Source organism: Manacus candei, unplaced genomic scaffold (assembly GCF_025592945.1).
Source record: "Manacus candei isolate 608988 ecotype Guabito, Panama unplaced genomic scaffold, ASM2559294v1 h1tg000028l, whole genome shotgun sequence".
Lineage (NCBI taxonomy): Eukaryota > Metazoa > Chordata > Aves > Passeriformes > Pipridae > Manacus > Manacus candei.
In genome coordinates this window covers 7,498,686-7,512,405 of record NW_026138076.1, presented here as the reverse complement: position 1 = coordinate 7,512,405, position 13,720 = coordinate 7,498,686, and the positions used below count along the sequence as shown (strand labels likewise).

The 13,720-nt window shown below is 42.0% G+C and overlaps 1 protein-coding gene across 5 annotated transcripts in view; it reads left to right on the top strand.

Annotated features, from left to right (window-relative positions):
- Nucleotides 1–672: 672 nt before the first annotated feature.
- Nucleotides 673–13,720, top strand: part of ATP8A1 (ATPase phospholipid transporting 8A1) — a 115,665-nt gene continuing 102,617 nt past the window's right edge. For 4 of the 5 annotated variants that reach the window (XM_051789939.1, XM_051789936.1, XM_051789935.1 and 1 more), the window contains exons 1-3: nucleotides 675–898; nucleotides 11,015–11,129; nucleotides 12,935–13,034. In XM_051789939.1, the coding sequence (XP_051645899.1) occupies nucleotides 850–898; nucleotides 11,015–11,129; nucleotides 12,935–13,034 (264 nt within the window). In that variant the 5' untranslated portion in view covers nucleotides 675–849. Of the gene's footprint in view, nucleotides 899–11,014; nucleotides 11,130–12,934; nucleotides 13,035–13,720 lie in introns of all 5 variants that reach the window. The other variant, XM_051789938.1, reaches the window with a different exon arrangement.

The window sequence follows — 13,720 nt, the reverse complement described above, 5'->3', positions numbered from 1 at the left end:
ATGAGGGCTGTGGAGCACCGTTTCAAATTCCCTCTCTGAATGAACGCCTCCCGGCCCCTACCGAGCCCCTCGCTCCGTTTACACCTCTCTCAGCAGCGTACGAGACCGAGGGAGTGAAGGAACACGCTCTGCACATAATCAGGCCGGGCAGCTCTGCACGCTCCGCGCCGGGCCTGCTGCCCTCCGCCCCGCTGACCTGCCCAGCCCGAGCCGCCGGGCTGCGCACGCCTGGCAGGGCCCCCCTCGCCCCGCCCGGCCCCCGCTGCTCCCTCCCCCGGTCACGGGTCCCCGCCCGCCCCCGCAGCCGGAGGCACCGGCCGACCTTCCCCGGGGCTTCCCCCACCCGCCCCCAGTGCCGGGCAGCGGCCCAGGGCTCGGCGCGTTCCATTCCCCGCGCGCAAGGGGTGGGGGGCGCGTCGGAAACCCTTCGCCTCACTCCTTGAGCGGGACACAGAGCACCGTAGTGCCGGTGCCCGCTTAGGCGCAGCCACCCGGCAAACCCGAGCCCGGGGGAATAGGGAGATGGCGGCAGAGCGCCGCGGGACAAGAAAGCGGGGGGGGGGAGGAGTTGGTAGGTTCCGGAGGGGGCCGGCGAGCGCGGAGCGCGGGCGCCGCGGCTGTCAGTGAGCAGCGGCGCCGCCAGCGGGGAGAGGCGCTGCCGGGGCGAGCCCGGCGCCTCGGGCTGCAGGAGCCTCGGGCTGCAGGAGCCTCGGGCTGCAGGAGCCGCCGTCGGGACTCGTCGCAGTCGCCGCGGACCTCGGTGAGCGCAGGGCGCGCTCCGGAGCGCGGCAGGTGCAGGGCGCGCTCTCGGAGGGAGGCGTCCGCGCCAGCGCCCCTCGCCCGGCGACGATGCCGGCGGTGCAGAAAACCGTGTCCGAGATCCGCTCCCGCGCAGAGGGTAAGAGCCGCCCGCCTCTCCGCGCCCGCTGGGAGGGACGGGGATTCCGGTCAGCATTCGGCTCGGACCCGCGGCGGGGTCTGCGCTGCGTGGCCGGGAGGGGGCGGCGGGAGCCGGTGTGGTGGTGCCGCCGCCGCCGGGCTCCGCACCGCGGCCTCTGGTCGCGCGGTGCGCCCCCGGCGGGCACCGACCCCAGCGCTGGGGCGTGAACGGTGTCGGTGTTCGTGTTCTGCGGGAGGTCTCGTATTTGTGGCTGTCGATGCCATAAGTCGATGTCGATGCCCAGTGAGCCCCGGGCAGCGTTTTGCCCCTCGGTGATTGCAGCGTTTCGGGGCGAGCGGTGGTTTCCTTTTCCCCGGGGCTGCACAGCCCGCCCGCCCCGAGCGGCAGCGGTGGTTGACGACCTGGGGTCCTCGGCCCGGGAATAAGCTGGAATCCCTCTTTTGTGTGTAGGATGTACCTGTGCACTGATCATCAGAAATAAAGGTTTCTGATACAGGGTATGTGCCTGGAAGCTTCGTACCGTGCTGGTGTCTCGTGCCTAAGTGAGAGAGTGGGATTGCTCAGCCTTCAGATAAGGACGTGTCAGCAGCTGCCTTGTGAAAAGAACCACTGCAATGAAATTACCATACGATTTATTGCATGCAAAAGTAAAATTTGAAATCACGGACCCCAAAGCAGCAGCCTTTAGGGACAACACAGCAGTCTGTGATTTTTGATTGCTGTAGGTAACAGTAGCAGTGTCCCAGTAATGGCACAACTTCCTGAGGCAGGTATGCAGGGTTTATCCCCTAGTCTGAAAGTTCCCGCACTTAAATCATACATCAGGTTGATTTTTTTTTTCTTTGCTTGGCTGTATGAGGAGGCAAAAACTTTCTCCCTGTATCTTCTTTCAAACAAAGGATTTTTTTTTTTAATGCTAGAAAAAGCGGGAAGAAACATAGATTGCAAATAGGCTGTTAGCTTGATGTTCTTTTTTGGTTTTACTGTGTTACACGCCTTCCTCCCCCAAAAGGAGGTTTGTAGGAGGTCTGGCTCTTCCTCTGCCTGGGAGATGTTAGCTGGCAAAGAAATAGAAGAATGCATTTTTGTAAGAAGAAAGGAAGAATGTACATCCTTCCAGGGATGCCTTTGAAATGTGTTTACAACCAGAGCACCCATCCTGCTATACTCACAGTGATTAGTAAATGCATATAATGGGACTAGTTAAATTTCCAATTTTTCAGTGCTTAATTTCAGTTCTTTTCCACTTATTCTTGTTCCAGACAGTTGGTTTTCACTACCAGCTGAACAGTGCATAAATAAATTGGGAAAATTGATGCTCTTTTAAAAATGATCTAATTAAAGGATTCCTAATGATTATTGTGAGCAAATGTGGTGTTCCCTAAAGGTAACTGACTAAGATGTGCAATTGCAGTAAAAGGAAAAAAAATAGTCCAGTGTATTTGTTTAAGGTTGAATGACTGTGAAACAGTTGAATACAGAATTTAAGAGGCTTCTCAAAAATACTTTCTTTAGGACTGAAAATAGATATGAAATGTCTTTTAAGAAACTTAACTTTTGCAAAATAATGTGATGGTTTTTCCATCCTACCAGTAGAGTTAGACTTACACTATACTTTACTGTACATGGTACTACTTGAAGAAAAATAGTTTGAAATCTGTTACTGTTTTCTTAATCTTATATTAATGTGACACTTACTAGCTCATTTTATTTATTTTTATTTAGTTTATTTATATATCATTCACAATGAAACCAACATCAATGAGTCTCTTCCTTTTTTCTTTTTGAGATAGATGGCTTCCAAGTCTAGTTAGTCCACACATTTGGACTACGTAGCTGGCATTTCTAAACAGTTCTTTGTAAGTAAATGTTACTGTTTTCTAAAAAGAGAACTTCAGCACTCTGCAATGTGGGTCTCATCCCTAGCATTTGATAGGGACATATGGGAACTGTAAACCCCTAGCTCTGGCCATCAAGCAAGTCTCTTAGATAAGCACTGTGCAAAGTGATGATAAGGCTGCTTTCAGAGAACTCCACTGAAGTTGTACCTACAGTGCAGAGTTTTTACTGGCAGTGTCTCTCTGTGTTCTTTGGAAGTCTCTGGTAATACTGTAATCACAAGCAACAGCTTCCATGAGTGCTGTTATGGTGTGGACCACTCCTTAGAGTAGCCTGAGACTTGTGGGGATCTGACAGACAAGCTTAATATTACTTTCTTTATTCTAGAATTTTTGTATTGTATCTTTGAGATTAAAACCTCATTTTTCTCTCCTGTCACTGCAGCAACTGATTTCTGTTTCAGAGACCTTTTCCATGGATCATGAACTACCTTATTAGGCTGGACTGTCTTGACATCATCTCAGAACTAATCTCGTTGTGACATGAAGAGATAGTAATACTTTTATTAGTAAAAGTCAACTGTTATGCTCAGATAAAAGAAATCAAGTCAAAACTGACAGAATGATGTGCCCATGTATCATTCCAAAGAATTGGTCAACAGTTGCACAGAAGAATTGACACTGCAGTCTGTAAATGATTGCAAAATAAAAATGTTAGGTGTTCTAAGGTCTCTAAGACAACATGTTACCTGCATAGAGAAAATAATTGGAATAAAAAGGAACTGCTGATTGTAAGCTGTTCTTCCAAACCTCTGCAGGTTCTTCATGGCTGATAAAAGAGAACCAGGCATGCTTAGAATCTTGTTTTAATAGATTTTTGTGTCCATTATCCCTGTTGCAAAGAACACCTGCTGCACACCATTAGCCTAGGAAATGCTACAGTTCAAAAGTGGTATGTGTATCAATAAAGTCTTACTCAAGGCACAGAGGATCTGGCCCTCTTAAACAAATTTAGGAAACTGGTGTCATGTATTCTGCAATTGCAAAACACATGGGGAATCTTTGAGTAGTGTGACCTACATCAAGCTTTATTAAATACAGTAACTGACTGTGGGTATTTTAGCTATATATAGCTTCACAGTTAATATATGCATCTATTAAATAATATGAAATGAAGTAATTCAAAGCATTTTTTTTTCTTTTGAGAGGTTCTGGGAGAGTGGAATTGTTCTTGCCAGTTCTTATTAGGTTTCTCCAAAGATTGAAGCATTAATCCTTTTACTCTGTGTGTTGGTGGAGCTCAGGGAACTATATTAGGTCATTTAGAAAGGGTAGAGATTTGAGATGCCATGCTGCTGTCTACCAAAAACAGTAGGTAATAACTCCTTCTTCATGTTAGTGAAGGTAAAGGCCTGTACGAAAACAAGGTGAAGCTGAACTTGTGCAAGATGAGATGACTTTCACATGAAGAAGGAATGTGTTTTGAAATTCTGTACTAGTCATCAGGTTGTCTTCGTAAGACTATCTGTTTTTGTAGTGCCTAATATATCCTTAGGTATTTCTATGCATGGTCTTGAGGAGTATATAGCATTTTACTAGATGTAGTACTGATTATAGTCACTTGTGTCTGATTTTTTTCTGCCAAGTCTGTTTTGCAGACTATGTTGAGATCCCTATGTTCCACAACAGGGAAAAAACTTGGTCTTTTTTTTTCTAGAATAGGCTTAGCCATCTCAGTGGTACCAGCAGGCTCAAGCAGGTCATTTAAATTCCCTTCTATGCTCTGACTCCTCAGAAGGACAGACTGATGGGTCTGGTTCCCATTGCCTGTTTTGTCACTGAAGGTCTGTCACGGTATTACAACAAATAACTCCAAAGGCATCTTCTTTTTCCCTCCTGGAACTGTGCCACATTTTCAGGAATAGGAGCTAGCAAACTGACTGTCCTGATTTTGGCTGAGATAGAGTTAATTTTCTTCCTAGTAGCTATTAGAGTGCTATGTTTTGGATTTAGGATGAGAATAATGTTGATAACACACTGATGTTTTAGTTGTTGCTGAACAGTGCTTACACTACATCAAGGACTTGTCAGCATCTTGTACTGCCCTGCCGGGGAGGAGGCTGGGAGTTCACAAAAATTTGGGAGGAGACACAGCTGGGACAGCTGACCCCAACTGACCAAAGGGATATCCCATACATTTTGCATTATGCTGAACAATAAAACTGGGGGAGAGTTAGCCGGGGGCTGGCAGCAGTCGGCTGGGCATCGGTCAGCGGGAGGTGAGCAATTGTGCATCTCTTGTTTTATGTATTTTTTTTATCGCTATTATTATTTTCCGATCCTATTAGTCTATCTTATCTCAGGTCACAAGTTTTATCTTTTTTCTGATTATCCCCATCACTTGGGGTAGGTGAGTGAGTGACTGTGTGGTGTTTAGCTGACTGCCAGGTTAAACCACAGCACTTAGTTTAATTAGTGAGTTAAAATCGTTCTGGTTATTTGGGTGAGGGTTTTCTTTTCCCCCTCCCCCTTTATTTCCATATTACTGTCTATCTGTATGTACTTTTGTCCATTTCTTGTAATGAAAATTAGACTGTTTTAAGGAACAAAAGCTGAAAGGGTTAAACTATCCTACCTAAAAAAAAAAATTGAGAAATGGAAAATATTTGGACAGTGTTTACTCTTTAGAATTACTGTTGTGGTTTTACTAATTTAGAAACTTTTAATCAAAAGTGGCCTAGGAAGAAACCCTGCAAATACTGTGTGTTGGAAGAGAGTTTCTTCTTCCAGATTTATTCTTGGAAACAAAATATGGTCTTCAATAGGCTCTCTTGTTGGAAGAAGCTCGAGTTGGTGTGGGGGATTTTTGTTGTTTATTTGTTTCATTGGTAACTTATTTATTTGGACTTTGTTGTTGAAGATATTCTTTCGCTGGCAAAACTGAAAACATGTATTCTATGCGAAATACACATTTTTCTCTGAATATTTTTTTCAGGTACAGCTTGTACCCTGGGAAATAATTACCCAGTCTCCATATTTTCAGAATTGACAACAATTCTGTTTCAAATTTTTTCTTGCCTTTTCCCACCCTTGCATATGATTTACCTCCGTTTTTTAATATTGAACAGATTGAAGGAAATTCTTAACCAAAACAAACCTCAGTTATTTATTGAATGACTTTGAATTAAATTTGTGGTGATTTGTGCTTATCCATCAATAATTTCCAAATTCTATGTCCTGCTACCAAATAGCTTTCAGACTGCAGAACAAAATATTGTGTATGGTCATTCTACATTATGCAACAGCTTTTTAAATGAACTTCTTGATTAGGGTAATAGTTGAAATCCCTTGATACTAAAGCACATTTTTAATTGGTTTTGGCCCTGTAGGGACATAAAATAATAAAATAATAAAATACATGAGCAGAAGGTCTGACTCTGAATATTAAGAGGGAATTAGTTTTGAAACTTCACATTTCTACATAATAAATTGTCAGAGTAGTACGACGTCTTTGCGTTTCCTATTCTTTTTAAAGTTCTGTCTTGCAACTTTTTTCAAGTTAGATGCTTTTCTGTCAGTGGGGACACCTAAAAACATATGTCATAGAATCTTTTTGATAATTCATCTGTGTGTTAAGTAACAGCTTAAATCTGATTGAATACTAACTGCTGCAAGCCACAGCAGAGGATTAAAAGTCTTGGAATATATTTGTTCTTCTTTCTGAATGGCAGATCTTACTAGTACAGCATCACAGTTCCTATCTGATCTGTGATAATTGCTGTTTTGCTAGTTATAAGACTTAAAAATTATTACTAAGAGTTACTTCAGAATTTGTTGTGACCTTAAATTGTTGCAGCTTTCAGGCCAAAATGAGTGATGCTACTTTTGATTTTTAAGCCTTGGAACAATGCTTTTCTTACAGTTTAGTGTAATGAACAGGCAAGAAGCAAGTTAGGTTGACATCAGTTTAATATCTCTAGTAATAACTGTGTAGTAATAACTACACTTTTTTTCTAAGAGATTAGAATGACTGCTTCATCTTGAGTTATTACTTTCATTCTTCACACAGATTTTTCATACTCAGAATTTTGTAATGACTGATGCTTTGTTGTTGTCTGTGCATGTGTTGTGGTCTTTTTATTCTTCCTGTCTTGATTCTGTAATTGAGGGTTTTATTTTGTTTGTCAACTTTCTGAACATTTTGGTAATGTTGGTTTGGAACCTTTTAGTGGATTACAGAAGGGCAACCAACTTTTTAATTCTTCCTGTGTGTTAAATGCATCGTTTTCAAATGCACCTTTATGAGAAGTGTAGCTACTTCCACCAAGGGATGATCTGATGAAATTTCCTTTCCATTTTCAATTATGAGTATGCTTTTATTTTTCCCTGTCGTTACTTGTAGGCAATATTTTTATGACAGGCCTGCTTCTGCTTATTTGATTAATAGGCGGAGTTCATACAAATTCATAGAATCATAGTATACTCTGCATTGGAAGGGTTGGAAGGGACCCACAAGGATCATCAAAGTCCAACTCCTGGCCCAGCACAGGACAACCTCAACAATCACACCATGTGTCTGAGGAGCATTGTCCAAATACTTCTTGAACTCTGTCAGGCTTGATACTGTGACCGTTTCCCTGGGGAGCCTGTTCCAGTGCCCAACCACCATCTGAGTGAAGAACTTTTTCGTAATACCCAACCTAAACTTACCCTGACTCAACTTCGTGCTTTTTCCTCAGGTCCTATCACTGATCAACAGACAGAAGAGATCAGTGCCTGCCCCTCACAAGGAAGTTGTAGACTGCATTGAGGTCTCCCCTCAGTCTCCTCTTCTCCAGTCTGAACAGACCAAGTGACCTCAGCCACTCCTTTATGGCTTCCCCTCTAGACCTTTCACTATCTTTGTGGTCCTCCTTTGGGTGATTTCACACAAACAGGGAAGAAAATGTCATCTTCTAGATACTGAGCTTTGTGTGTCAGTCAAGTCTGTGGGTACTCTAGTGAATAAATTCTAAAGAGTAGGTAGGGAGGTGATGGGATATGTGTAACCTTGAAAACTTTCAAGGTAGCATAACACCTGGGGCAGGAGGGCTGGTTTTGCTAAAGCTGCAGAGTATAGAAGGCTAAGCATGAAGCTCAGAACTTAACTCCTAAGATTTCTTTTTAGATGAAAATTGAAAAAAATTAATTCAAGGCAGTAGGAGGGGAGATAGTGAATGTTTATGAAGTTCCTCAGCACCTCTTTGCTTTCATATTGATTAAAGAAAAAATAAATGCCATAATACAGAGATATGAAAATACATGTCTATAGTTTGGCAGTCTTTTTAACAAACAGGTAGTAGATAGTACTTAATGCCTGCTAACATTTGGTTTAACTCTATTTCTGCCAGTTTTCAAGGCCTATACTCGCATCAGTCTTTAAATGAATGCTTTAAAATTAAAGTTGTACATTCCACAAATGCGCAAACTCTCCTTATTTCCTGGGCTTGATCAGGTTACATTGGTACTTTAGACACAATAGTTTCCAACTTTTCCACCTAAGTACTCTCACAGGAGCCATGTCTTGTGTTTGCTCCCTCATGGAGCAACTGGGCAATGAGTGTACTGTACTCAGAATGAAGGTATGCTCACCTTCATTCAACTAGAAACCAAGTTGTCTTAAAGGTGTACCTGTATCGATTTCTCTTACAGGGATATTTATTTATGGAACTGTGTACTGGCGGTTGTGCATAGCCAGTTGTATGATGATTGTCCCTCTAAGGAGAGGTAATGACAAGGACAGGAAATGGTCTGCTACATGCACCTGTGTGGTTCCTTGAGTCGAGGAGTGTTGTGTGGGCACCTGTTCAGGTGGGCCAGTCTGTTGGGCTGGCTGCCCTTCTTCTGAAGAAACCTCTTGAGATATATATACTGAAATTTGAATAGAAGTGTGTTGGATGTGTGCCTTTCATTGGGTGAATTGAAAGGAAAAAAATAGAGAAATTGCAGTGGGTGAATGTAGTAGTGTGGATTTCCTCTCTCATGATAGAGTCTGTGCATTCTGAATGGCAAATGGCATGAAATTAGAAGTTTTTCTGAGCCTTTGTACAATGTGTGGAGACTTGATCTTGCAATTTAGTGTTTGAAATGTATGTTCTGGGTATAATAGGTAAGAGGCAATGTAGTGGGCCAGTGAACTGGAGGACAACTTGGATTTTGCATAATCTGTTTGTAAGATTTATAGAACGTGCTAGAAATAAGCTTGAATTTTTCAGGTACAGCCTCAGTTATCCTTGACATGCTATACATTCTAATGTATTCAGTTGCATTATAACAGAGGTTTTTTTTCTTGTGTCTTTTTCTCATTTGGCATACAGAATGAACAGTGTTTATTTAATAATCAGCTATTACACACTCAGATTATTGGTATCACATTAAAACTTTATGGTGACTGGTTTATGCCATACCTGTTTTTACTGTACAAGCTCCAGCCTGAATAGACTGCTTACGCCTGTTATCTTCAGTGTAATGGCTGAGTGGTTGATAAAACATTAGTGAAAAGCCTTGAGACAGAAGAATACTTTACCATCCTCCTTTACAGATGAAAGTTGGGATGCAGGTTGGCACAAGATTCCTCAGCGTCTGTAGAAGAATATGCACAAAGCTCAGCTTTCACTGGCTAGTGGAGGCAAGTGCTGGGAATGTCAGTGAGTCTGATAATACTATTTCAAGTTAGGCACACACAAAATTAATACAGTGATGTCACTTCTCTGGGAATAATCTGGCTAATGTCATGAAGAAAATTTGTAGCAAGTAAAGGAATGGTATCTCATTAACCAATGACACCACCCAATTTAGAGACCACAGCTTCCAGGAATCATGTCCTTCCAGCTCGAGACTGATCCATCACAATGAGCAAGAAATCAAGGAGAGGTGGCAGTAGGATTGCATGAAGCAAGACATTTGATACTGTCCCACACAACAGCCTTGTCTCTAAACTGAAGAGATATGGATTTGATGAATCGACTTCTTGGTGGATAAAAAAATTGGGTAGATGGTTGCTCCCTTAGGAGTTGCAGTCAATGGCTCAGTGGAAAGCAGTGACAAGTGGTATTCCTCGGGTTGGTATCGGGACTGACACTTTTTAACATCTTTATCAGTGACATGGACAGTGGGACTCAGTGCCCCCTCAGCAAGTTTGCCCACTACACCAACCTGAGTGGTGAGGTTGACATGCTGGAGGGAAGGGTTGCAATCCAAAGGGATCTTAACAGGCTTGGGAGGTGGGCCTGTGCGGACCTCATAAATTTCAACAAGATCTTAAACTGAAGGAAGGTAGGTTTAAATTAGGTGTGAGGAAGAAATTCTTTACTATAATGGTGGTAAGGCACTGAACCCATCCCCAGAGAAGCTGTGGACTCCCTATCCCTGGAAGTGTTCAAGACCAGGTTGGATAGGGCTCTGAGTAACCTGATCTACTGGAAGGTTCCCTGCCCATGGCAGGAGAGTTGGAACTACGTGATCTTTAAGGTTCCTTCCAACCCAAACCATTCTATGATTCTATGAATTAGCAAGGAGTCCCTGACAAAACTCAAACATAAAAAGGGAACATACAAGAGGTGAAAGCAGGGACAGATGGCTGTAGAGGAGTAGGGAGGATGGGTTTAGCAAGTGAAGTCAGAGCCCACCTGGGGTTTAATCTTGTGAGTGGCTTGTAGAAGCCCTTCTTGTTGTTCAGATGTAACAGCAGGAGATGATGACTGTGGGAAACGTGGATCTGCAGGCTGAATGTGGCAAGAGAAGAAACTTGGAAACAAAGGACACAGTCTTCTCACCTTTAGTCTCTATTGATAAGATCAGCCTTCAGGATCCACAGGTTACTGATATCAATTGAAAAGTTTGAAACAAGAAAGGCTTATCTTGGTGGAGGAGGACCAGGTTAGGGAACGCTTAAACAAGCTGGCAATACATGAGTCCCTGGGATTTGATAAGATGCAATCATGGGCGAAGGGATGTGCCCTCTCTCATGAGACGGAGCTGGCAGGTCTCACTATTGGGCCACTCTCAGTTATCTTTGCAAGGTAAGGATTGCAGGGGTGGAGGGTGTAGGTTTTTACTAAGCCTCTTGACTATATTTGGAAAAACTTTTATGTTTTTTTCAGAGGTCGTTACTTGTGAGAAATGCAAATACATTGAGTTCACATTTGCAACAGATGTCTTTTTTTGTGACCTGAACTGCCTTGAATCTTGTGTATTTAAATTTCTTTATATGTAAAATCATGCTGTGTTTTTACAGGCTATGAGAAGACAGAGGATGTTTCAGAAAAAACTTCCCTAGCTGATCAAGAGGAAGTGAGAACTATATTCATCAATCAGCCCCAGCTAACCAAATTCTGCAATAATCATGTCAGGTATTAACAAAAACACTGGAACACTGCATGTTTCATAACAAAACCAAAAAGATTCTGTTTATTCCACTTCTGTCATTTCCTCTGACCACTAATTACAATCTTAGACTCTGACAGGGAGAATGAAGTGAACTGAGGAGACAAGTAGAGCTGTTTCACTTACAAACCTGACCTTCTGAATTTTTAAGAATGTGGTGGGGGAGGTACAGATGTTTTACAGCTGCACCATCAGCATGTCCCTGGAGGACGGTTTATTTCTTCTGGTTTCTGTTCAGTTCATCTTTGAACATACTCATGGTAGCTGAATTCCAATGCAAATGTACTGCACTTAAACACAGCATTGTTTGTGCTTTGGAAACGCTTGTCTTTTTCAGTCAGCCAGTTACAAAGATGCTGTGGTTGCTTATGAAACTAGTTTTGAATTTAAAGTTCAGGCTTTAGGGGCTCTGCTGATGGTTTATGTTGGGTTTTTTGTTTGCTTTTGATGAATTTCAAGTCATACACTAAATACTCATAAGTAATATAAGTTCAGATCTGATAACATCCTCAGTTCTGTTGTTAAAATTCAAAGGAAATGAATGGCAAAAATATCTGTGTCCCAAGTAGGTGTGTTTTCTGAAGGTACCTTTGATAATGTGCAGAAATTTTGTAGACATGGAGAATAATGTGATGGGATTTTCCACGACCTTGAGAAACTTTATAATGCTGTTTGGTGCTGTATACAACTTGTCTTTTCTGTCTTTTGCTTTTTACTTGACTGTGTTGAGCTGTTTTGCAGGATACATTCGTTCCCTCTTTAAATTGACTGTTTTATGCAAAGTTAAACTAAATATTACTGACTTATAAAGGAGTTAAAATATTCTTACATGTTTTTTACTCATAAGTTTTTGGCATGTTACTTTCACATTTATTGTTTTACGACCTTAGACCGTGGCAATCTGTTCTTAAACAGATGTAAGGCTGACAAAGACCTGGGAACTCAAGCATTTTGTGATGATGACTTAGCAAAGATTGTTACCCTAGGATAAATTATATTCTCTTCTTCCAGGCTAGCTAAACCACACTTAATATCCAATATTTGTCAGTTTAAAATAAAAAAGCGAACTTTCCATTCAGTGAAGGGTACAAGTTATGTATTTTGACTGATTTTTTAACTTAAATTATTTCTTAAATGCACCATTTCAAGTTAGTTGATCCTGTTATTAGGTTTTTTGCATTGAATCATGCAAACTCATACCCAGCACAGAAACTCCACATCTCCTCAATCCTGACTTTGCACCCTCCTCGTTACGCTTGTTACACCTCTTTCCCCAACAATTTTGTCTGATCTGGAGCCACTGTGCAGTTGCCAGCCATAACCCTCAGGGTAGGGTCCTTGTCCAGACAAGGTAGGTAGGTGCCTGCCCTGCCAGCACCCTCAGCAGGGGCAGTGTAATTGCTTGACTCCTAACAAACCTTTATTTTTTTTTCCTCTCCTTTTTGCCTGTAACTGAAGGGCAGCAGAGCTTGACTGCTTCCTGTGGAGCAGGCTGAGATGAGGAGAGACCTTCTTACCTTAACAGGGCAGCTCATGACAGTCTCTGTGGGTGGCAGGAGCTTCCCTGGGTGAGCCAGTTCATGGACATCTGCAGGATGTCACTGTGGAAGTCATTTAGTTTCACTTTAGCCAAAACAAATGTGTGTACTAGCACAGGAATCACAGAATCTTCTGTTTCATTTGAAAGCTTGTGTAACTGATAGGAAAAGAGTACATTTGAAGAAATTTTTGTACTGTAATAAAAGCATGTGTTTTTGTCTCTTTCTCTCAGCACTGCAAAGTACAACATAATCACATTCCTGCCAAGGTTCCTTTATTCCCAGTTCAGAAGAGCTGCTAATGCATTTTTTCTTTTTATTGCATTACTTCAGGTAAGATCAACAATAAGATTCCAATGTTTTAAACTTGCTAAGAGAACATTTATACCATAGACAATGTTTTACAGAGATACTGAGATTCCTGTACCATTCTTTCTGAGCTAGCTGGCCTCTCAGAATAACTGTATTGTATAGATGTACCTTTAATAAATGTTTGGGTTTATGGTTTATTTACTCCTTGGAGATAAAAAAATGCACACAGAGATTTTTCTGTAAAGCAGTTTAAGTGTAGCTGAAATACTGTCGGGTGAAAAAGACTGTTGTAACAGGAAAATTCTATTTAAAAATATCTGGCATACACAGAAAACTGCTACCTGTAGTTGGCATTTCTTCTGATGGAGGGTACTGCCTAAAAACCTGAACTTTATGAATTTTAATCCTGTAGACTGTTTTGAGGGACAGGAATTGCAGCTGAGAAATGATCATTTATTCTTAGACATAAGGATTGAAATTGAGGCTGGGCAAAGAAACCCATTTGTGGAGTCCAGTACTGTAGCAGCTATTTCCCATATACCAGCTGGTCAGTGTACTAGCTAGTAGGGAATACACAGTCTTTTCTGTACCACCACTGTAGCTTCATTAAGTGTGTTTGTAAAGTGCAATACCTGATCCATCTTACTGGGACTTTTTTGAAGAAGTACCTAACATTTTGCACATCTATCAGAATATTTTAATTTTGT